The 25718-nt window shown below is 44.5% G+C and overlaps 1 protein-coding gene across 1 annotated transcript in view; it reads left to right on the forward strand.

The window, feature by feature from the left end:
- Positions 1 to 24759, forward strand: part of LOC143814729 (glutathione S-transferase theta-1-like) — a 51164-nt gene extending 26405 nt beyond the window's left edge. Inside the window, exons 2-5 of the mRNA XM_077293469.1 lie at positions 1794 to 1881; positions 17183 to 17333; positions 23134 to 23310; positions 24393 to 24759. Coding sequence (XP_077149584.1) covers positions 1794 to 1881; positions 17183 to 17333; positions 23134 to 23310; positions 24393 to 24593 — 617 coding nt within the window. The 3' untranslated portion in view covers positions 24594 to 24759. The remainder of the gene's footprint in view (positions 1 to 1793; positions 1882 to 17182; positions 17334 to 23133; positions 23311 to 24392) is intronic.
- The last annotated feature ends 959 nt before the right edge of the window (positions 24760 to 25718 follow it).

Here is a 25718-nt window from a genome sequence, read left to right on the forward strand (position 1 = left end):
CATGTTCTCTGGGGACTCAGATACGCCTGGTAGCCAAGTCCCCAGAGAAATTCTGACGCTGAGGGGCGATATACACTTATTTCATAGCGCCGTTAAAAAGCACCGTTAAAAGGCGTATCGGCGGTCATTAAGGGGTTAAATTTGCAGCATGTCAATCGAAGGACCCCATTTCTTTCTCCTCTGATGTGCGATCACATCAGAGGAGAGAGAAATTAAATGGGAAATCGTACCTTTTTTTTTTTGCGGTCACCGTTATTCCGTTAATAACGGCGATCGTAACAAAGGGGTCGGTAAAAATTGACCCGAATCATGTTCTCTAGGGACTCAGATACTCCTGGTAGCCGAGACCCCAGAGAAATTCTGATGCTGAGGAGCGATATACTCTTATCTCACAGAGCCGTTAAAATTCACTGTTAAAAGGCGTATCAGCGGTTGTTAAGGGGTTAAATTTGCAGCATGTCAATTTATTATTATTATTATTATTATTATTATTATTACTACGCTATTTATTCCACGGCGCTTTACATGTGAGGAGGGGTATACATAATAAAAAACAAGTACAGTAATCTTAAACAATACAAGTCACGACTGGTACAGTAGGAGAGAGGACCCTGCCCATGAGGGCTCACAATCTACAAATTCTTTCAACATTTTTGCAGCATTAGGCTGGTTTCACATTTGCGGTTGTGTCCGCAGTGTTTCTGACGCATACATCTGCATGCGTCTTTATTTCATATCTTTAACATTCTAGACGCAGGTGCATGCGTTTGCATGTGTTCGTCTACGTTTGCTTACGCATGCGTTTTTCGCAGTGTGCGGCAGGGCGCAGCTGACGCACCATGTTAGAATTTTTGAGGCGGCAAATTTCCGTCAAATATGCGCAGGCATGCGGATGAGTGCGTTAAAAAACGCATTACAGTCTATGGGAACGCATGCGTACGCACGTCTTTGCTTATGCATGCTTTCGATGCGCTTGCGTACTTCGGACTGCACATGTCCAGGAACTGATTGAGACATGCCCTCCTGGAAATATCAAACGCATGCGCATAAAAACGCGAACGCATGCAAAAATGTGTGCAAACATTGCGTTTTTTAACCGTCATGCGTAAGTTGATGCGGATAAAAAACGCAGCGTATGCATGCGTTTTGCAATGCATTTGAGGTTGCGAACGAGACGCTGCAGACTCAACCGGAAATGTGAACCTAGCCTTAGTTCACCCATAGAAAGCAATGAGAAAATTAAAAAAACAACGCAACGGTGTTGTTGGTGAATAAAAACTAACTTTATTAATAGGTGCTTTCGTTCTAAAATGAATAGTCTGCAGTCTCCCTGTGTGACTGCAGACTCGTGAACCCTCCCAGAGCATGCTCTGAACGCTGCGAAGACTCGCCGTTCTCTGACTGGGGGAACGATATTCACACTCCAGGCAGAATCCATCTAGAGGGCACGGGCCACTTGTATTGAGCGAGGCCGTGCTAGTACATGTTCTGTCTGGGCACTGAAGTGGTTTTTCTGCCAGATTATGACATGGGGCTTGGAGAGATGCTGCTGCACTTTGGATTGGAGAGTCTTTTTCAGATTTCGTTTGAATTCCTAAGGAAAAAAATGTGAAATTAGAATTACTGTATACAGGTTATCATATCCTCATAGTGTGACACTGATAGCTGCACATCCTGTGCCCAGGTTGTGAAAATGAACAGGTATAATGACAAATTACGGTAGTATATTTCTGGAAATGTCCTGATCTGGATACAGATTACAATATTTGGGTCCTTTTTTTTTTTCCTTTAAGGAGATCACCTGAAAGAAGATTTTGGCAAGGTGAATCCACTTTGTAAGGTGCCAGCTCTCAAGGATGGAGACTTCACAATGGCGGAGAGGTAAAAAAGGGTCATATGTTAAAGCAAATTTACCAAACTTATTTTTTTTTTAATTTTAAACCATGTATATATATTTTTAAAATAATTGTAGATTATATGCTGCTGCCATTAGGAGGCTAACACTATGCAAATAAAAAAGTTAGCCCCTCCTCCTAGAGACTGAGTGCTGCGTGTACTGCCACCCCATATCCTCATATGTCTAGCCGGCAGGACCTCAACCCCTAACACATGAAGCGTGTTTAGGTGATATGAACATCGGTCCTGGCTCCCGTCTCCTATCCACTCGCCCAGGACCGCCATCAGTGCATTAATGCCCTGACTGGTGTATGGGGCCCGATGACGCAGGTTCAGTTAAACTCTATAGTTAAAAGCCGCCAGCCAATCGGAGGCTGGCAGCTAACCTCAGCCCGCACGTCACCGGCATATGACGTCATTGTCATTTGCCAGCGAGTGCGCGCTGGAACTACGTGGAGGCAACTTCGCTGCAGCAGCACGGCAAGGTAAAAAAATAGGCTTTATTTTTTTTAAAAGGGGCAGGATTGTAGACACAGGGGCCAAGAATGGAGACACGGGCCAAGAATGGAGACATATGGGGCAAAAATGGAGACACTGGGGAAGAATGGGAGACACGGCGGGAAGAATGGGAGACACGGGGGGAAGAATTGGAGACACAAGGGGAAGAATGGGAGACACGGCGGGACACAGGAGTAAGAATGGAAGACACCGGAGAAGAATGAGAAACGGGGAAGATTGGGAAACACAGAGGGAAGAATAGGAGACACGGGGAAGAATGGAGACACGGGGGCAAGAATGGAGACACAGGGGGCAAGAATGGAGACACGGGGCAAGAATGGAGACACAGGGGGCAAGAATGGAGACACGGGGCAAGAATGGAGACACAGGGGGCAAGAATGGAGACACAGGGGGCAAGAATGGAAACACAGGAGGCAAGAATGGAAACACGGGGCAGGATGGGAAACACAAAGAAGAATAGAGACGGGGAAGAATGTAGACACAGGGAAGAATGGAGACACGGGGAAGAATGGAGACATGGGGAAGAATGGAGACATGGGGAAGAATGGAGACATGGGGAAGAATGGAGACATGGGGAAGAATGGAGACATGGGGAAGAATGGAGACATGGGGCAAGAATGGAGACACAGGGGGCAAGATTGGAAACACGAGGCAGGATGGGAGACACAGGGAAGAATGGAGACACGGGGAAGAATGGAGACACGGGGAAGAATGGAGACACGGGGAAGAATGGAGACACGGGGAAGAATGGAGACACGGGGAAGAATGGAGACACGGGGAAGAATGGAGACACGGGGAAGAATGGAGACACGGGGAAGAATGGAGACACGGGGAAGAATGGAGACACGGGGAAGAATGGAGACACGGGGAAGAATGGAGACACGGGGAAGAATGGAGACACGGGGAAGAATGGAGACACGGGGAAGAATGGAGACACGGGGAAGAATGGAGACACGGGGAAGAATGGAGACACGGGGAAGAATGGAGACACGGGGAAGAATGGAGACACGGGGAAGAATGGAGACACGGGGAAGAATGGAGACACGGGGAAGAATGGAGACACGGGGAAGAATGGAGACACGGGGAAGAATGGAGACACGGGGAAGAATGGAGACACGGGGAAGAATGGAGACACGGGGAAGAATGGAGACACGGGGAAGAATGGAGACACGGGGAAGAATGGAGACACGGGGAAGAATGGAGACACGGGGAAGAATGGAGACACGGGGAAGAATGGAGACACGGGGAAGAATGGAGACACGGGGAAGAATGGAGACACGGGGAAGAATGGAGACACGGGGAAGAATGGAGACACGGGGAAGAATGGAGACACGGGGAAGAATGGAGACACGGGGAAGAATGGAGACACGGGGAAGAATGGAGACACGGGGAAGAATGGAGACACGGGGAAGAATGGAGACACGGGGAAGAATGGAGACACGGGGAAGAATGGAGACACGGGGAAGAATGGAGACACGGGGAAGAATGGAGACACGGGGAAGAATGGAGACACGGGGAAGAATGGAGACACGGGGAAGAATGGAGACACGGGGAAGAATGGAGACACGGGGAAGAATGGAGACACGGGGAAGAATGGAGACACGGGGAAGAATGGAGACACGGGGAAGAATGGAGACACGGGGAAGAATGGAGACACGGGGAAGAATGGAGACACGGGGAAGAATGGAGACACGGGGAAGAATGGAGACACGGGGAAGAATGGAGACACGGGGAAGAATGGAGACACGGGGAAGAATGGAGACACAATGCAAGAATGGAGACACAGGGGGCAAGAATGGAGACACAGGGGGCAAGATTGGAAACACGGGGAAGAATGGAAACACTGGGGGCAGGATGGGAAACACGGGGAAGAATGGAGACACAGGGCAGGATGGAGACACAGAGGGGGCAGGAATGGAGACACGGGGCAGGAATGGAGACACAGGGGGCAGGAATGGAGACACGGGGCAGGTTGGGAGACACGGGTCAGAATGGGGACAGATGGGGCAAGATGGAGACAGATGGGACAGGATGGAGACAGATGGGCAGGATCATGGGGCAGGATGGAGACAGATGGGGCAGGATGGAGACAGATGAGGCAGGATCATATGGCAGGATGGAGACAGATGGGGCAGGATCATGGGGCAGGATGGAGACAAATGCGGCAGGATCATGCAGCAGGATGGAGACAGATGGGGCAAAATCATGGGGCAGGATGGAGACAGATGGGGCAGGATGGAGACAGATGAGGCAGGATGGAGACATGGGGTAGGATGAAGACAGATGGGGCAGGAAGGAGACAGATGAGGCAGGATGGAGACATGGGGTAGGATGAAGACAGATGGGGCAGGATGGAGACAGATGTGCAGGATCATGGGGCAGGATGAAGACAGATGGGGCATGATCATGGGGCAGGATGGAGACAGATGAGGCAGGATCATATGGCAGGATGGAGACAGATGGGGCAGGATCATGGGAAAGATGGAGCAGGGTCATGGGGCAGGATCACAGGACATCACATGGGGGCAGAATGGATACTGACGAGGGCAGGATGGGAGAACATATGGCTGAAGCCAGGAATGAGACAGGATGGGGGATATTATTACCATAGGGGCTAATTAAGGGATATTATTACTGCCGTCATGTGTGTGTTTTATTTATTGAGGATACTGTTTTAAATGGGGGGGTGGTCCTGTTACTGTGCAGAGAGACACTGTCACCTTTTTTTCCCTTCATCTAGTGTATTGTAAAAGTCAGGAAAAAATTAATGTGTTCTGCAAGCGGTGCTCTAGATAATTGTGTTGTTTCCTGCAGAGACGAGCCCTGGCTGGAAGAAGTGATGGCGGTCTGTGCTGGATGAAGATGAAAAGCAAAGATGAAGGACTTCACCTAGAGATGTCACTTGTTGAGTCAGTGTGTTGCCTGTACACTGACACTATACACTATATACAGCTGTCCTGTGTACAATGTCACCAGTGATCACTGTATTACCTTTACACGATATACAGAGCTCCTGTGTATAATGTCATTGATCACTGTATAACCTGTACAATATATACAGCGCTCGTGTGTATAATGTCACTGTTGATCACTGTATTACCTGTGCACAGGCACTGCATACTAAGTACAGATCTCCTGTGTATAATGGCACTTATGGTGATATTAGTATTGATTTTTTTAATTAATGATCGGTATTGTATTATTCAGTCACTATGTGATGGTAATATGTTGTCCGGCCATGGTGTGGCGGTATTTGTTCTCTTTATGTGCTGTTATTTGGTCACTGTGTGGTGGTAATATGTGGTCTGGTCATGGTGTGATGTTATTTGTTCCTTGTATGTGATATTATTCAGTCACTGTGGTGGTAATATGTGGTCTAGACATGGTGTGGCGGTATTTGTTCCTTATATGTGGTATTATAGGTCACTATGTGGTGGTAATATGGTGTCTGGTCATGGTGCGGTGGTATTTGTCCCTTCTATGTGATATTATTGGTCATTTTAAAAATTGAAAAATAAATAAAAATATACCAAAATTGTATTAGATATTTTAACAAATAACACTGGTCTACAAAAAAAAATAAAATTCTGGTATTGACTTTAAGAACAGTTTTAGACTAATTTGAGGGTGCTGAATTCAAGTCTGATCTTATAATTTCTCTATCACATCACGTTTTTGCGCTACAGGTATATAGCCCATTTTCAAGAATTCCATGATAAATATAAGTAGTGTATGAAAAGTGCCGATTTATACGGTTCACTAAGGTAAATTTAGTTTTCATTTAGTCTCCCAATAAATGTGAGAATATCTTTTTCTTTGAACATGCATAATTCCCATTTGTTATGATAACACCTTTGTTTTCTGTGCTACTGGGACAGTAGAGCTACAGCAGATCATTGGGTGAAAACTGAATGGCCTCAGCGACAGTTTGGCATCTGGTGATAAGAATATCATCCATGATCCTCTAGTGGATAGGAAGGACATTGTCTTTCCTCCCTTACACATAAAACTTGGATTGATGAAGCAGTTCGTCATAGTTCTCAATCACAGTGGAGAATGCTTTAACTATATATCTTCAACTTTTCCTGGTCTTAGTGAAGAGAAGAAAAAGGCTGGAATATTTTATGGACCTCAAATAAGAACACTTATGAGAGACCCACATTTTATCACATCAATGAATGAGACAGAAGAAAGAGCTTGGAATGCATTTTGTAATGTGGTGCAGAATTTTCTAGGGAATAAGAAAGCAGACAACTATGAAGAGATTGTGGAAGAGCTACTAATGAGTCTGCGAAATCTTGGATGTAGAATGAGTATCAAGATTCACTATTTACACAGCCATTTGGACTTTTTTCCAGAGAACCTTGGGGATGTGAGCGAGGAACAAGGGGAGCGTTTTCATCCGGACATTAAAACAATGGAAGAATGGTATAAAGGCCGGTGGGACTCACATATGATGGCTGACTATTGCTGGAGCTTGATGAGAGACAACCCAGAAGCTGTACATCACAGATCAGCCAAGAAAAGAAAGTTAAAATAACTGCCATTTGTCATTCATCTGTGTGCCATATATATATGTGTTTTTATATTTTGTAGTTTAATTCTGTAAGTATATTATATTTGATTTGCTGTACATAGACTTTGTAATCCTTGTTATTCCTTGATTAAAAATATACAATGTAGTATCGAAAATCATGTGTTTTTATCATAAAACATTAGATAGGAGTAATTTTCATCAAAAATTGAAAATATCTCGAAATCCTGATGATAGCCAAAAACGGAGTTCATATTCGTAATCAGCAGCCAAAATTGACTTAAAATATGTTTTAAAACCTTTTGCCAGAAAAATTGCGTTGACCAGTGTAATTAATAGAATAGAGTAGTGCTCGGTCAAAAGAATCTACCTTGTCGTGGTGGTGGCTTAAAAAAATCTTTTGGCCAAAACAAAAGCTGCTGGCTATATGTTTGATCTGGTGATGGGAACTGTTAATATGTGATTGGTGAGAAGTGGAGTTTTTCCAAGAGAGAGCTGTGGGACTGTGGACAGTCCGAGGGGCAGAGTCTCAAGGGGGCCCCAAAAATGTTGCCAGTATGGGGCCCCGTAATCCCTAGTGGCAGCTCTGCACTTGTCCTCCAGAGCCTGTCTGTTTCAGGAGGCATGGACGTCACACAATTCCACGAGGCTCGGACATCTAAGGATTAGTGATGAGCGAGTAGAATTGTTTCTCGGGTCTCCCCGAGCACGTTCGGGTGATCTCCGAGTATTTGGATGCTCTCGGAGATTTAGTTTTCATCTCCTCAGCTGCATGATTTACGGCTTCTGGACAGCCTAAATACATGTGGGAATTCCCTAATAAACAGTCATTCCTCACATGTATTCAGCCTGTCTAGCAGCTGTAAATCATGCAGCTGAGGCGATGAAAACTAATTCTCCGAGCACATCCAAATACTCAGAGATCACCTGAGCGTGCTCAGGGAGACCCGAGCAACGAGTATACTTGCTCATCACTACTAAGGATGTTCCTGACTATGTAGAGATACTTCCTTTTCCTTCTTTCCTGAGGTGCTGAGAAGTTAAGGTTTTTTGTTTCCCACCACCTCCCCCTCTGTCCTTTCTTTTCATAGAGTCTGAGTGTTAGAATAGTCTATACCTGTAGGTGGGGTTTACTTGTAGCAGGGTTCCAGAGGGGTATTTTAGACCTTTTGTTCTATAGGTGCCTGTGTGGGAGCTACTTGAGGCAGGATCGGTGGGAACAGGGTTTTTTTGTTGCTTTTTTAGGCTCCACACTGCCCCCCCTGTCTCGCCGGGGTCTTTTACTAATTTAGGCCCCGGCTTCTGTGCCACCTAGTTGTAGCGGTTAACCCCGCCCCCTCCTTCCCGGATTTTTCAAGCACGCTTTTCTCCCGTCCGTCGCAGGCACACCCCCTTTCTTCCCTCAGTGGCGTGGAAGCTGTGCACTTTTTTGATTTGAAAGTCCTCCTCTCCCTCCCTACTGTCGCTATCTGCCGACACCTGGACCCAGAAGGTGGCTTTTTCTCAAGGTTACACAGGCACTCCTCCTGCATCTCCCCGCAGCCCCTCTCCTGATGCCATTGTACACTAGCTCCAGGCAGAGAGGTGAGCTGCTCCTTCCCCTTTACTGCCGCAGTGTTTGGGAGCAACTTCCTGCTGAGAAAAGACTGAATCTTCCAACAGTGTCTGCTGTGGCTCAGTGGACAAAAAAGCCGACCACAAAACGCAGGCTCAAGGGTTTGAAACCAGGAGAGTAGAGCTTAGTCTCCCACTGATCCCAAGTGTCACGCTCACGCCCTGACTCGTGGGCGTGAGCCAGGGAGTTATGGCCCCACTGTGCCACAAACCAGACTACCCTGGAAGGGGCGTGACTAAGATAGCTGCCTTGATTTTCACTGGAGCCTCTGATGGTGAGGCCAGGCTTGTGCGGCAGGCAGTTGCCAGGTGTTACGCCAGGGTGGTGTTTGGCTGTGGCTGCTGATCCCACTTGGGACACAGGAACACTAGGACAGGTGCGGGTGACAGGCAGGACTGGCAGATGAGCAAGGCAGAAACTCGGATGAGTAGGCAGGCAGGCACGGCTGAGACACAGGGCAGGCAGGCACGGCTGAGACACAGGGCAGGCAGGCACGGCTGAGACACAGGGCAGGCAGGTGTGGTGTATGAAGGAACAGGTAGAGACCTGTTTACACAGTGGATGTTAGTACTGGAACAGATAGGAGCAAGTGGAGTATAACGGGACAGGTTGGGACCTGTTCACACAGGAGATGCTGGTACGGATACAAGCAGGAAGGAATGAAGTATGAAGGAACAGGTTGGGACCTGTTCACACAGGAGGTGCAGGTACGGATACAAGCAGGAAGGAATGAAGTATGAAGGAACAGGTTGGGACCTGTTCACACAGGAGATACAGGTATGGAAACAAGCAGGAAGGAATGAAATATGAATGAACAGGTTGGGACCTGTTCACACAGGAGATGCAGGTACGGATACAAGCAGGAAGGAATGAAGTATGAAGGAACAGGTTGGGACCTGTTCACACAGGAGATACAGGTATGGAAACAAGCAGGAAGGAATGAAATATGAATGAACAGGTTGGGACCTGTTCACACAGGAGATGCAGGTACGGATACAAGCAGGAAGGAATGAAGTATGAAGGAACAGGTTGGGACCTTTTCACACAGGAAGAGAACCGCAAGGCTGCGGATAAGAGCGGTAGAGCAGCAAGACATAGTGCAGCAACAGAAGCTAAGCAGAGCGGAAGTGCAAGGAATGCAGAGAGGAGCTGCAGCGAGAGTATTCTGCAGCAGCAGGAGCTGAGAAGAACGGAGCAGAACCGAAGGAGTGTGGAGCAGAGGTAAAGCTGCAAGAGAGCAGAGCACAGGCAAAGTCACAAGGGTACAGAGCAGGCAGAGCCGCAAGAGTGTGGAGCATAAGCAAACAGAGAGGACACAAGCAAAGACACAGCAGGGAAAGAAGCCACAGATGAGACAAGGTACAAGAACAAAGACACAGGGACCAGGATATTCTGCCTCCTGGAGGGCGGATAGACAAGTACAGAGCAAGGCTAGAACAAAGACACTGAGACCAGGATATACAGCCTCCTGGAGTGTAGACAAACAAGATCAAGGCAAGGCAAAGAGAAAAGCCTCCAGAGAAGGCAAAACACAGAACAAGGCCTGGCAGCTCAGAAGCAAAACACTGAGTTAACACATTGCACAGGATCAGTCCACAGGGTGGAGCTGCCCTAAATACTGGAGGCCTCTGGGTAATTGGTCAGGAACAGTTTAGACAGGTGCACCCTGATTCCATAAAAAACAGAGTTCTGGCGCCGCCTCCCTATGCACACAGCCAGGAAGCAAGCACAGAGCAGAGGCACAGAACATGAAGCCGGCAACAGACAGAACACAACATGACATGGAGCAGTGAGTAAGATGGTGTGTGAGGGATGGGAGGACATGCAGTGATGCTGGCAGAGTTGTTACACCAAGCTGACTATTATGCCTTGGAAATCAAGGTCCCAGAGTCTGGAGAAGGAGTGGAGAGGCATACAATCCAAGCTGCTTGAGGTCTAGTGTGAAGTTTCCACAATCACTGACGGTTTGGGGAGCCATGTCATCTGCTGTTATAGGTACACTGTGTCAGCTGTCCACCAGGAAATTTTAGAGCGCTTCATGCTTCCCTCTGCCGACAAGCTTTTTGGAAATGGAAATTTAATCCTCCAGCAGGACTTGGCATCTGTCCACACTGCCAAAGGCACCAATATCTGGTTTAAAAACAACAGTATCACTATGCTTGATTGGCCAGCAAACTCGCCTGACCTTAACCCCATAGAGAATCTATGGGGTATTTGTCAAGAGGAAGATGAGAGACACCAGACCCAACAATGCAGACCAGCTGAAGGCTGCTATCAAAGCAACCTGGGCTTCCATAACACCTCAGTAGTGCCACAGGCTGATCGCCTCCATGCCGCATTGATGCAGTAATTGATGTAAAAGGAGCCCCGACCAAGTATTGAGTGCATTTATTGAACATAAATTTCAGTAGGCCAACATTTCAAATGTAAAAATCATTTTTTAAGCTGGTCTTATAAAGTATTCTAACTTATTGAGATAATGACTTTTTGGTTTTCATTGGCTGTAAGCCATAATCATTGACAGAAATATACACTTGAAATAGATCACTCTGTTTGTAATGACTCTATATAATATATGAGTTTCACTTTTTATATTGAAGAGCTGAAATAAAATAACTTTTTGATGATATTCTAATTTTGTGAGATGAACATGTACCTTGGGGTCATTTGCAGCATCTGCCTACACTCCTTTCTATTTACCTCTCAGTGAATCAGAGGTGCCTGGTATTCATTACTTCTGGTTGGCTGCAGCAGGTGCAAGTGAGTCAGGTGCACCTTCTACTACGTGTCTCATGTTAATTAATATCTGTGGTCTTTTTCAGTGAGACATACGTACATTCGACCATGTACCACACGGTTGTTCACAGTGCCATCATAAGTGGCCAGTCCACTTTCAGGTAGGTCAGATACGCAGGTGTCAAGTACCGGATGACCAGCAGTCTTCTTTCAGCCATTCACTTTGCCCTGATTGCTTTTGCTACCAGATGCCCTTCCTCACCTTCTGGTTACTCAGGTCTACCGCTAACTATCCAGTAGGACAGTTTACAGTGCTGTCCTCAGTATCCAGTGCATTACACTTACCATACATGATTTACCAATTGCAGTTTATATGTTCTGGCTATCTCTTTCTGAGTCAGATCCTATATATACCATGACTCTCATAACTGGTCACTGTACGATCCTAGAGGCCTATGTGTTTGTCAGTACTTACCTCTTCTTTCTTACAGACACCGGATAAAGCCTTGAGCACAAGAATCTATCAACTCCGGGATTTGGTTTCCAAAAGTTGCAGGAACAAGTTCCCCCCTCTGACAGGGATTGGATCTTACTCTCCACAAGCATTGACCAGTAGACGAAGGCTGCTCCAGGCCTAGATCCTATGAGGAGCATGGCGATCCTTATCAGTATTTTGCCAATTACATTTTCACCGTTATCTGCGGTTGTGTTGTGACTCATACCTAGGTAAGCGGTCCAAGACCGATACGGTCGCCCAGGACGTCAAAGTGATGGTTGTTCCTTTTGTCAGCCCAGTTTTCTTCTGGATGCTATGTGATCCTTACCATTGCCAACTTTCTATGGATTTGGCTGGTCTCCTCCCACATGGACGTAGCATACTTCCGTTTCTCCTGGGGCTTTTCCTCCTAATTTCTCCCTGTTCGGAGTAGGGCGGTATCCATATTTTAGTTCGGGCTCGACTGCTCATTTACTGTTGTTCCTTCCAATGGCCATCTTGACAACTATTTCCATAGTCCCTTATGACCATCCTCACCCAGTACGCTTGAGTTTAGCTTCCTGATTGATCCGATTCTGTGAAATCGTCCATGATAGTCTACGTTATACCTACTTAGACAGGCAAGGGGTTGCCTCTTCAGACGTCTCTCTATTTTTATGAGATGTTTCTTGATGAAACAGAACACGCATCACTCTGAAGAGATCCTGAGTACTTCATGAGGTTTCCCTGAGTACAGACACAGTGTTTTGCTCTCCCGTATGTTTACAGTAGCTTGCTTTCAAGTTTGTATCTTGTCATTTCAATGTAACTGTCCCTGTCCCTTTTACGGCCTGCTAGTGAAACTGCAGCATCCAAACTCCAGATCCTCCAGTCAAGGCGTAAATACGATCTTTGCAGGGAATTCCCCTTTTATATGCCCCTTTCACTCCTCCCAGGGTCAGTTCCAGAGCCTAGTTGTCACTTAACCCCCTTGGGGCTGCTTCTCGCTTTTCCTTTCAGGGAAACCAGTTTCGCTTTTCATTGGTTGTTTTTTTTCTGTGGGGAGTGCACTCTTCCTTGATTCCTAGCGGCTTCCCGGGTGTCTTTGGGATAGCCCGCCTCTGGTGGCGGTCAATTTCCTGCGTTCCTTCATGTCTTTCTAGCAGTTTTCCCGGATTTCTTAGTAACGGGACAACGGCATCTCTTCGTTCCTTCTGTCGAGACCAGTTTCTTCAGATGCCCAGATTCCCTGTTTGCGTCTGGACAGTCTTTTGTCTTCCCGACTTCTCTCGGCATCTGGACAAATGGCCTCCTGCAACATTCTTTTCTCAGGTTCCTAACAGCAGCTCTCTAAGCTGTTGTTCTCCTTTATATTTTTGTCTTTCCTTCTGCCTTCCTGGAGTTTTTCGCCTGGGTAGTAATGTCTTCTCCATGTTACAGAGGCCAGCCTCCCTCCTGCGATTCTCACCCTTGCTCGTGTTTTTTGGCCAGTTCTTGTAGTCTTCCCACCATTGGGTACTGCTTTTGGACGTCCCATGGTTTCCTATGTCCCCCAATGAAGCGATAGAGAAAAGTAGATTTTGTATTCTTACCGTAAAATCTCTTTCTCGGAGCCTTCATTGGGGAACACAGCACCCACCCTTTTTTAATGATTCCATTTAGGTTGCTTCTCCTACTGCTTTGACACTAACCAGCTTGGCCTCGGTCAGTGGGGTGTACACTGCGGAGAAGGAGCTGTTTTATTTGCATAGTGTCAGTCTACTAGTGGCAGCAGCATACACCCCCATGGTTTCCTGTGTTCCCCAACGAAGGCTCAGAGAATGAGATTTGACGGTAAGAACCCAACATTTACTTATTACATTTAGAACATTGGGATTGCATAGCAGATGCTATAAATCCATGTTTAGATCACTTCCTAACCCTTAAAATCTTGGATTTAGTTTGAATCGCCCGCCTGGGCAGTGGGGTACTCGGTACCGGGTCCGGTCGCAATTAAAGGGGATGTCACGGTGGCTGCGACCCGGTCCGTGGCCTTGGGCGCTCAAGCTGATGGGGAAAGGTCTTTAAAGTGTTTAATAAAGTTTGTATACGTTCGTGACGCCACCTGTGGTTTTCAGTCAGAGGTGACCGACGCTGCTTAAAGGGGTCCTCTGGGATGATGTTACTGTAGCAAGATGGTGACGCTTCCCACAGGTGAAGCGGGGTCCCCAGGGCTCCCAAGGTGTGTGGCAAGGGTGGTGAATGCCAATAAGAAATGGAGGACACAGTCTTGTAATGTCTTTACCTGGTTTACTGATGGTAGCAGGCCTCAGTCCAGGGTACCAGCAACAGGTGGTGATAAGGTCCGGCCAGCTTGGAGGCAATGGTAGATCCCTCTCCCAGGTGAGGTCTGTAAGCCTTCCTGCTAGTGCTAGTATGTGAGGTCCTTGCTGCCTGTGGCTTCTGTACAAAGTCCTCTCTCTCCTGTCCTGGGACAGTTACTTGTATGATGTGCAGTACGAGCCTTTTTATAGGGTCTCTATCGACCCGGGCTCATAGTACTGCTTCACCTCCAGGTGTGGTGTGGGCAAATCACATACAGTTCTATGCCCTCCGGTTCTGCCGTGTGACCTGGAGTACAACACGACCTCGGGCTCCCAGTGCCCGGTTCCTGCGCTTCAGCTCTGAGGGTGCCCGGTCACAGTTCCCCTCTGAGCACCTTTCTATCTTCTGTGCTCCTTTCCTCTGATGCTTCACTAACATTCAACCCCTCGGGTTATCTTTCTTTCCTAGAGCTGCAGCTCAGTCCTGGCTGCATGACTCCACTGTCTGCTCCAGACTTCCTTCTCTCTCGGTCTCCCTGGACCAACTAGCTAACTCCTCCTCCAGACCAGAATACATATATCTCAGGGAAGTGCCCCTGAATCCGGGTTCAGAGCTCCCCCTTCTGGTCTGAATTCAGAACATGTTGAATGTAGGTGCTTACCTGGTTAAGAGAATCCCCCTTGCCTCCAAGCATAATATCGCCCTCCCCGAAAGGAAGGCAACATCACTGTAACAACCGGTTACCTGACGTGTTACAAGTTGATGTTACATTTTCATTTATGAATTAGATTTACTGACTGCACATTATAGTTACTGTGTATTTTACAACGGGAATACAACAGAAGATAACCCCTAATGCTCCAGAAAAACTTTTTTTTTTGTTTAATTTACTCTAAGGGAAAGTTTACTCACAACAGAATTGTTGCAGAAATATCTGAACTCATATTTCTGAATGGTGACAGGTGAAATTCATGCTCTTGTTTCAGAAACCTCACCATTCACATCTATGGAATAGATTGTCAGTTGTCACATTAAGGGTAAGTTCACACAGGGCGTTTTTTTGCTGCGTTTTTTATGCTAATTTTCAGCTGCTTTTTACAGTACCAGCAAAGCCTATGAGAGTTCAGAAATCTCATGTACACACATTGGGTTTTTGTGTGGTCAGTATTTTGTGCTTTGCAGTGTTTTTTTGACATAGGGCATGTCACTTCTTTCAGCGTTTTTCACCCATTGACTTGAATGGGTGGTGAAAAAACGCTGCAAATACACTAGGTTGACTTTTCTTGCAGCGTAATTGCTGCAGAAAAGTCTAGGAGAACCGGATGTGATGTCACATTCGGCTCTGCTACATCTAGATGGCAGGCTGCACGATGCGTTCAAGCAGCCTGTCATCCAGCAGCAGACCCCCCATTCTCTTGAATGGGGAGTCCGACCTTAGTGTTTGACACGCTGTCATATGCATGACAGCTCTGCAAACACCGCTTCTGTTCGGCGGGGAAATCCTCCCCGCCGGTCAGAGAGCCGCGGCTCCCCGCTGTCAGAAGACAGCGGGAGCGATCAGCTGTGATTGGAGGTGTAAACTCACCTCCGATCACTGGTGTGAGCTGATGGGACTACTGCTCCCATCATCTGACACCTGCTAATGCTAATTACAGTGTGAGCAGGAACGGCGGATGGGAGTTTTCATCTGACGCTCTTGCACTATAAATAAATAAATTTAAAAAAAAAGCGTGGGTTCCCCCCTAATTTTGATAACCAGCCACACAAAACTCACAGCTGGGGGCTGCAACCCCCAGCTGTCAGCTTCAGCAAGGCTAGCTATCAAGAATAGAGGGGTTCTCACGCTGGCTGTTTTTTTTTTAAATTATTTAAATAAATAATATAAAAAAAAAGGCGTAGGCCCCCCCATTTTTGACAACCAGCCTTGCTAAAGCTCACCGCTGGGGGCTGGTATTCTCAGGCTGGTAAGGGGCCATTGATATTGGCCCCCCCCCCCCCAGCCTAAAAATAGCAGCCCGCAGCTGCCCAGAAAAGGCGCATCTATTAGATGCCCCAATTCTGGCACTTTGCCCGACTCTTACCACTTGCCCTGTAGCGGTGGCAAGCCGGGTAATAAGGGGTTAATGTCACCTTGCTATTGTAAGGTGACATTAAGCCGGATTAGTAATGGAGAGACGTCAATAAGACACGTATCCATTACTAATCCTATATTAATTAAAGGGTTAAATAAACACACACACATGAAGAAAAAAGTATTTTAATTAAATAAAACACTACACAGTTTTGATAATCCTTTTATTTTTCTGCCATTCCAAAGCGAAGCCATCGATCTTCTATAATAAAAATGAAATAAAAAAGCAAAAGTATACTCCCTGATCCGTCCTAGTCCAATATAACGAGTGTCCCACGCAGAATCTGGGGGAGATAAAGCTTACTACCGGGAGCGCTGCTAATGCGACCGCTCCTGGCTGTAAGCGACTGGTGAACGAATGAGACAGAGCGGGCGCAGGCTCAGTAACTAGCGGTGACGTCACCGAGCCTGCGCTCCCTGACAGCCTGACCTGAGGTAAACTCTGCACCGTGGGGAAATGCTGGGGAAGAGGATAACGCAGGTAATGTATCTATTCTATCTATTCATTCTATTCTGTTCATTCTATTCTATTCATTCTATTCTATCAATCAATCTATTCATTCTATCCACAGGAAGTTGTTTTTTTTCTCTGTGTGCACTCAACTCTATTGGCATGCACAAAGAGAAAAAAACCGCACCAAAAACGCAGCAAAAACGCACCAAAACATGCACCAAAAAAACACTTAACCCTATGTTTTTGGCGCAGTTTCTTTCCTGCCAAGATGATCCGGTTTTGCTGCAGAAAAAAAAGCAACGAAAACGCCCTGTGTGAGCTTTACCCTAATAGTGTGTGAGCAAAGTTTAATATTGGGTTTTTATTCTTCGTGCCCTTGGTACTTTTTTCTTTTAACGACTGCCTAGTAATCCAGAACATGTGATAATCCAGCAACTATCAGGCCTTGTCAATGTTTTGTACATAATTATATGTCTACCTAATAGTTTGTGCTTACTCGGCTTTCATTCTCTTTCCAGCACTGCAATCCTACAGTATCTAGCTAACAAGTATAAGACCCCAGATCACTGGTACCCATCAGACCTCCAGAAACGTGCTCGTGTAGATGAGTACCTGTCTTGGCATCATGCAAATACACGTCCACACTGTTCCAGAGTGTTTTGGGTCAAGGTAAATGTGTCTTTAAAATACAGAGTCCCATTTAGATAGCACGGTTTTTGGAATATAGATAGGGTTTTGTGTGGTGTTCAGTTCCTTCTGGTGGATTGTTTGCATTGTGTGGCATATGAAGAAATGGAGGCCACACTTGCTCTCAAGTGCACTATTTGGAGTGACGGCTGCCACGGCTTCTTTTCTTTTCTTTAGAACTGCCAGAGTTGGCCAAATGCTGTACTCTGCTTGGCAGTACAAGAGTGAGACTGGAGCTGTTGGGCATATGCACAGCCATCGTTCCATTTAACCCCTTCCCGACATGCGCTGTACTAGTACTGCTCTGCAAGAATTGCAAACAGCAGTACTAGTACGGCGCACCAATTGCGCGGCCTCACAATAAGTGCCATGGTGTTCGGGTAAGGGTGTCAGCTATATGTGGCAGATAACACCCCGTAGCAATGTCCACGATCGGTGCTAGCACCAATCGTGGGCATTTAACCCCTCTGATTTCACTGTCAGTAGTGACAGCGGTATAGAGAAGCATTGCACAGGGAGGGGGCTCCCTGCTTGCTTCCATCAGGACATCGCAATGCGATCATGTTGGTTTCATGGTGTCCATGGAGACCCCGGCACCAAGATGGCAGCGGGGTCCAGCAGGGAGGTGGCTTGTGAATGCCTGCTGAGATCAGGCCCTGGCATGCCTCCTTCCCTGCCTGTCAGATCGCAGTGCAGAGTGTCAGATCAGCGATCTGACATTATATAGTGATGTCCCATCCTGGAACAATGTAAAAAAAGTTAAAAAAAAAAAAAAAAATGAGAATGTGTAAAAATATTTTTTTTTAAATTACTAAATAAAGAAAAAAAAAAGTAAATGTTTTTATTGGAAAAATATTTATGTAAATAAAAAAAAGTACACATATTTGGTATCGCCTCGGCCATAACGACCTGCTCTATAAAACTATCCCACTAGTTAATCCCTTCAGTGAACACCGTAAAAAAAAATGAGGCAAAAAACAATGCTTTATCATCCTACCGCTGAACAAAAAGGGCAATAAAACACGATCAAAAAGACGGATGTAAATAAATATGGTAACGCCGAAATAACATCTTGTCTCGCAAAACAACAAGCCACCATACAGCACCATCAGCAGAAAAATAAAAAAAAGTTATAGCTCTTAGAATAAAGTGATGCAAAAATAATTATTTTTTCTATAAAATAGTTTTTATTGTGTAAAAGTGGCAAAACATGACAAAAAAATATACGGTAACTGTGGTATCGCTGTAATTGTACTGACCCGAAGAATAAAGCTGTCTCATCAATTTTACCACACGTGGAACAATATTAAAAAGAAACAAAAAGCAATTCCTGAATTGCTGGTCTTTGTTCATTCTGTCTCTGAAAAATGGGAATAGAAAGCGATCAAAAAATGTCATATGCCCGAAAATGGTACCAATACAAACATCAGCTCGTCTCGCAAAACACAAGCCCTCACATGACACTGTCGGCCGAAATATGAAAAAATTATAGCTCTCAAAATATGGTGATGCGAAAACTAGTTTTCGCAATAAAAAGCATATGTTAGTGTGTGACAGCTGTCAAACATAAAATCCCGATATAAATCTGCTATCGCTGTAATCGCACCAACCCAAAGAATAAAGTCGCCTAATCATTTATACAGCACGAGGAACGGCGTAAAAGATGAATAAAACCAATTCTTCACCTGCTGTTGATTTTTTCATTCTGCCTCCCAAAGATCGCAGTAAGGCTGGGCGCACATTTATCCTGTGCTCTGCGCTGAGCGCTTACGCCGGGGTTTCTGTGTAAATCCCTGAAATACGTGATTCAGACAGAACCCTGGCGGAAGATTCCCTATAATGAGGCAGATGGAGGCACTGTGGACGCCATCTAACCTGTGATCCGACGGTGTCAGTCTTTTTAGGATTGTATAGATGTGCTGTCATCCACAGTTTTGTGCACTTCTGAAAAGAAAGACACAGCTGAACAGAGGCTAGACAGAGTCCAGAGTAAATCTGCTGCCTCATTATAATGAATGGATCCCTTGGGGGTTTCAACTGTCACGTCACTCAGAGATTTAGATGGCAACCCCAAAGTAAGTGGCCAGCGTAGAGCGCAGGATAAATGTGATCCTTAACGTTATGTAAAATGTTCCCAATAAAAGCTTCAACTAAATCCACAAAAAAAGTCCACACTTAGGTCCATCATCTGTTAATGGAAATATAGGGGGCTTCTGCATTACTGGTAGCAAAAAGGCTCTGAAAAAGCTAAATGGCTCCTCGCTCCCCAAAAGAAATTCAGCAAATTCTACGCTTCCAAATCCAAATTCCGTCTCCCTTCTGAGCACCAGAGTGCCTAAACAACATTTAGCGCCCACATGTTTGGCATTTCTGTAGTGATAAAAGCCTTCCTAATTTACGGGTGCATGTCTCCAGTAGCACGGCAGTTTACAATTTTCACTCAGCAACATCCACTGCTGCCTGTTTCTGAAAAACACTCATGCATTCAAAATCGTCGCTACATCTGTAGATAAATTCTGAAAAGGTTATAATTTCCAAAATGAGATCACTTGAGGGGGGGTTCACTGTTTAGGCACATCAGGGGCTCTCCAAACACGACATGGCATCTGTAATTATTCCAGTAAATTTTGCATTCAAAAAGTCAAATGGCGCTCCTTCCCTTCCAAGCTCTGCCGTGTGCCCAAACAGTAATATTCCCCCACATATGGTGTATTGGCGCACTCAGGAGAAATTGCACGGAGCAATTTCTCCTGTTACCCTTATGAAAATGCAAAATATGGAGCTAAAAAAAATATTTATTTTGGAAAAATGTGATTTTTTTTTTATTTCCACGGCTATATGTTATAAATTTCTGTGAAGCACCTGGGGGTTCAAGGTGCTCAATATACATCTAGATAAGTTCCCTAAGGGGTCTAGTTTTCAAAATGGTGTCACTTGCGGGGGGGTTTCCACTGTTTTAGGCACATCAGGGGCTCTCCAACGGAGACATGGCATCTGCTAATTATTCCTGCATATTTTACATTCAATAAGTCAAATAGTGCTCATTTCCTTCTGAGCCCTGCCATGTGCACAAACAGTAGATTTCCCCACATATGGGGCATCTGCGTACTCAGGAGAAATTGCACAACAAATGTATGGTCCATTTTCTCCTGTTACCCTTGCGAAAGTAAAAAAAAATTAGGTCTAAAGGACATTTTTTGTGAAAGAAAAGTAAATGTTTATTTTTACCTTCCACATTCCAAACATTTCTGTGAAGCACCCGAAGGGTTAATAAACTTCTTGAATGTGGTTTTGAGTACCTTGAGGGGCGAAGTTTTTAGAATGGTGTAATTTTGGGGTATTTTCTGTATAGACCCCTTAGGCTGCCGTCACACGATCAGTATTTGGTCAGTATTTTACATCAGTATTTGTAAGCCAAAACCAGGAGTGGGTGATAAATGCAGAAGTGGTGCATATGTTTCTATTATACTTTTCCTCTGATTGTTCCATTCCTGGTTTTGGCTTACAAATACTGATGTAAAATACTGACCAAATACTGCTAGCGTGACGGCAGCCTTAAAGTCACTTCAAATGTGAGGTGGTCCCTAAAAAAATGGTTTGATTTTGTTGTAAAAATTAGAAATCGCTGGTCAACTTTTAACCCATATAAGTGGAAATGTTATTTATTAACTATTTTGTGTGATATGACTCTCTGATTTACCGGTAAGTGCAGAAAAATTATAAGTTTGAAAATTGCGAAATTTTCGCCAAATTTCCATTTTTTAACAAATAATCGCAAGTCATATCAAAGAAATTTTACCACTGCCATGAACTACAATATGTCTTGAGAAAACATTCTCAAAATCACCAGGATCCATTGAAGCGTTCTAGAGTTATGACCTCATAAAGTGACAATGGTCAGAATTGTAAAAATTGGCCTTGTCAGGAAGGTGAAAACAGGCTTCGGGGTAAAGGGGGTTAAAGAGATTTTCCCACAAAGTACATTTTAATCAATAGATCTTGGAATAATAAGTTCTAAAATTGGATGTGTTTAACCCCTTAGTGACAGCCAATTTGGTACCTAATGACCAGGCCAATTTTTACAATTCTGACCACTGTCAATTTATGAGGTTATAATTTTGGAATGGTTCAACTTATCCCACTGATTCTCAGATTGTTTTTTAGTGACATATTGTACTTCATGTTAGTTGTAAAATTTCTTCGATATGACTCGTGTTTATGAAAAAAACGGAAATTTGAAAAATTTTGAAAATTTTGTAATTTTCAAACTTAATTTTTGTACACTTAAATTAGAGAGTGGTGTCACACAAAATAGTTAATAAATAACAATTCCCACATGTCATCTTTACATCAGTACAGTTTTGGAAACATTATTTTTTTTTTGCTAGGACGTTATAAGGGTTAAAAGCTGTCCAGCGATTTCTTATTAGGGACCACCTCACATTTGAAGTATGTTTGGGGGGTCAATATATCAACTAAAAACTGCACCCCTCAAGGTGCACAAAACCACATTCAAGAAGTTTATTAACCCTTCAGGCGCTTCATGAGAACTAAAGCAATGTGAAAGGAAAAAATGGACATTTTACTTTTTTCACAAACATTTTACTTTGGAACCAAACTTTATTTTCACAAGGGTATCAGGAGAAAGTGGACCACAAAATTTGTTCTGCAATTTCTCCTGAGTACGCCAATACCAGGTATGTGGGGGAAAGCCACTGTTTGGGCACATGGCTGGGCTCAGAAGGGAGGGAGCACCGTTTGACTTTTTCAGCGCAAAATTGGCTGGAATTAATGGTGGTGCCATGTCGCGTTTGGAGAGCTCCTGATGTACCTAAACAATGGAACCCCCAATTCTAACTTTAGCCCTAACCCCAACACACCCTTAACCCTAATCCCAACCATAACCTTAACCACAACCATAACCCCAGCACACCTTTAACCATAACTCTAACCACAAGCCTAACCCTAATCCCAACCCTAATGGTAATCCCAACCATAACCACAACCATAACTTTAGGCCCAACCCTAACTTTAGCCCCAACCCTAATGTTTGCCCAACTCTAATCCTAATGTAAAAATGGAAATAGATACTTTTTTTTACTTTATTATTTTTACCTAACTAAGGGGGTGGTAAAGTGGGGTTGGATTTACTATTTTTTTTTAATTTTGATCACTGTGATAGGGTCTATCACATTGATCAAAATGAACCAGAAGGAAACTTTTCAGCTGACTCTTTCTGTGGGGTAATACATTTCACTGCCTGTTTTTAAGTAATGTTTTACCTCAAAGAAAGAATCAGCTGCAATCTTGTGCTGTCCTTTCAGTATATTCTATTGCTTCCTCCCCTGCCCAGGAAATGCGGTATGATCAGGCCATGTTCCTGTATGGTCAGACATGGCCATTATACAGTACACAGCAGGGGCTCATTTATAAGATTATCTCAGCACAGGAACATTTTTGTTTTGTTTTTTAAACATTCAGTCATAGAATTTATTATTATTCCAAGATCTATTGATTAAAATCAATAAAATTAACTTTGCGGGGAAAATGCCTTTAAGAAGAGCACTTGAAAGCCCCAGTATCAGGATAACGGGACTCCCAGTGGAGGGCCCCCCTAAGCAATCAGCAAGTTATGGTGGTGCAAGGTTCTTTCAGTAATTCTATGGGCATCCTGCCTTTTATATCTGAAATGCATACTGTCAATTTGTGATTGTAAATTAATATTTGCTACAGAAGGATGTAGTTGTAATAAATTCCAAGTACTCCTTTCTTTTTGTGCCAGGGCATGACTCCATATATCCTTGGTCATGAAGCCGCACCTGAAAATGTAAATCCTGCTCTATCCGAGCTTAATGGGACGTTGACAGCCATAGAAACTAAATTCCTGCAGGACAAACAATTCTTTGCAGGGGATGAGATCTCCATTGCGGATTTGGTTGCTATTGTAGAGATTATGCAGGTGAGTAAATCCTATTTGCTTTATTTTTTCCCCTATTATCTCTAATGGACAACCACTGCTCAATCATTTCGGGCCCTATTTAAAATAAAACAGTGGATAATCGCCACCTGAAGTGGTGCCCTTCCATTCATGTTGGCATTCCTATTGCCAATGGGTCATGTGAATGTCAGTCCCGTGATACAACAATCGCCATCATCCCTGGAAGAATGCAGCTGTGGTAGGAGTGTAGTTTTCATCCTTTTTTTCTTATGGGGCCCTGAAGTGATATTAGTATAAGTTGTCCAGTAGTAGATAACCACTTTTTTAAAAGGAACGTGTGAGTAATTCCTGCTGCCCAAACACCAGCAGAACGAACGATTGCAGCCAGGGAGAAAATTATATGCAACACTCGGGTGTTTCTAGAAGGTATAGTTTGAAGAGCTGACCTAGAACAATAGGCAGATACGAGACTAGGCCTGGGCTGCCCCTGGCTGTCTTTTCCCAGCCCCGCTCCAAGTGATTGAAAGGTCTCTTTAAAGTTGAAAGACTTGTCAATTGGCTGGCGTGGTCCTGGGAAAAGACAGCCTGGTACGGCACAGGACTGGTCTTATCTCTGCCTAAGCTCCTCTGCCAGTTCTTCAAACTATTTTATCAAATACCAGAGCATTTCAGAGAAAATTATGCATATATGAATCAACCGACATATTCCTTTTAATGCCTATCTGGTCTGCAACTTGATCAATTGTTAGTTTACAGAATGGCTTTAAGGGATCCAATCGCCAATCTAGGGCTACCTTATTTTATTCTATTTTTTAGTAAGGGCGGGCTGCCCTTTTTAATTAATAAAAGAAAGGGCAGCCCTAGACTGGTGATTTTTCTAACTATGAATTGTTAGAAGTCTGCAGAACAGACCCCAATGCCCCAGGGCTCAACTTTCTAGCAAAAGTTGGGCTTGAACATCCAGGTTGTGTGACCCCGGCATGCGGAGTGGGTCCCATGGCCCCTTTCTCAGATTGAAAGTATTAGATTAGCTTGGTTTCTGCAGCATGAATTGGATGTTCCCTTTAATATCTAGTATATTATTACAACTCTTTTACTTACAGCCAATTTCAGCTGGTATTGATGTTTTTGAAGACAAGGCCAAGTTGTCAGCCTGGAAACAAAGAGTGGAGGAAGCAATGGGAGCAGATCTGTTCAAATATCTGAGATCTGAGCTAATAACGCGTTTCAAGGAGCATCAGTCACTCCCTCCTGAACTCAGAGAGCGACTTAAAGCCAGATTAGATTATTTCAATCGCAAATAGCCATTCCAAAGGTTCCAAGCTCCTGTACGACTCGTCTAATAAATGAGCAGGGAAGTGATCTGACTACATGCTGATATATTTCATAAGTGAGCAGAATTATTAAGTTTAAAAAAAGTATGTTTAAATGCAATAAAAAAAGTCCTTTTAAGTGCTATGATTCCAGCTACATGTACAGTTGAGATTCAGTCATTTTCTGCTACACTAGATTATTTTGTTGCATTTTTCGTATTTCATCATCCTTGTATATCCATCTTAGTTTTCCCCAAGTGCTACATACTGGGGCGTTATCCCAGCTGCTGACCTAATTCCACAGGAAAAGGGGCTAACGGACTACTCAACTTTTACATATAGATCTTATGAAAATTGGGTCTTTTATGAAAATGTACTTTTGCTCTTCTCCTCTTCTGACACTTAGTGTGAATTACATGCGGTTTTATTCTGTTTCTGCTGCTGAGATGCACTGAAAAATTAAGATGCACTTTTTTTTAATTGTGGATTTTCCTCATTTTGGGTCTATGGGGAAAGTACACAGATAATCCCTCTTATGCTAAATATGCATTTTGACTTGTTGCAGATTTCAAAATCGTTCCGCAGATCAGTTTCTACAGCGTAAATAATTCAAAAACAAAGGTGGTCATCTGATTTATATAAATGACATTGACTGTACTTGAACTGTTAGGCCGGGGTCACACTAGAGAGAAATACGGACGACTGAGAGGCGCAAAAACAACGCATTGCACTCGGACCAATGTTTCTCTATGGGGCAGCTTCCATGAGCCGTATATTTCTTGGCCGTATTTTACGGGCAGAGAAAATCGCAGCATGCTGCGATTGTCAGCGTATTCCTCCAAAAATACGCCAATGCAAATCTATGGGGGCAAGAAAAATACGGATTACACATGGACCACGCATGTGACTTGCGAGAAATACGCAAGACTTTTCGAGGTGACAGGAAATGGGCCAAGCCATTGTCAGGAAGCTTAGACTTGGTAATTAGCTAAAAAAGCGCTCCAGACATCCCAGAAGAACGCCTCCACGGAGTCCTGCAGCATGTCTAACTACATAAATGTAGAGATTTTGATCGTTCTGGTCCAAGAAAGGCCAGAAATTTTGGACCAGAGGGAT

This window comes from Ranitomeya variabilis, chromosome 1 (genome assembly GCF_051348905.1).
Source record: "Ranitomeya variabilis isolate aRanVar5 chromosome 1, aRanVar5.hap1, whole genome shotgun sequence".
Lineage (NCBI taxonomy): Eukaryota > Metazoa > Chordata > Amphibia > Anura > Dendrobatidae > Ranitomeya > Ranitomeya variabilis.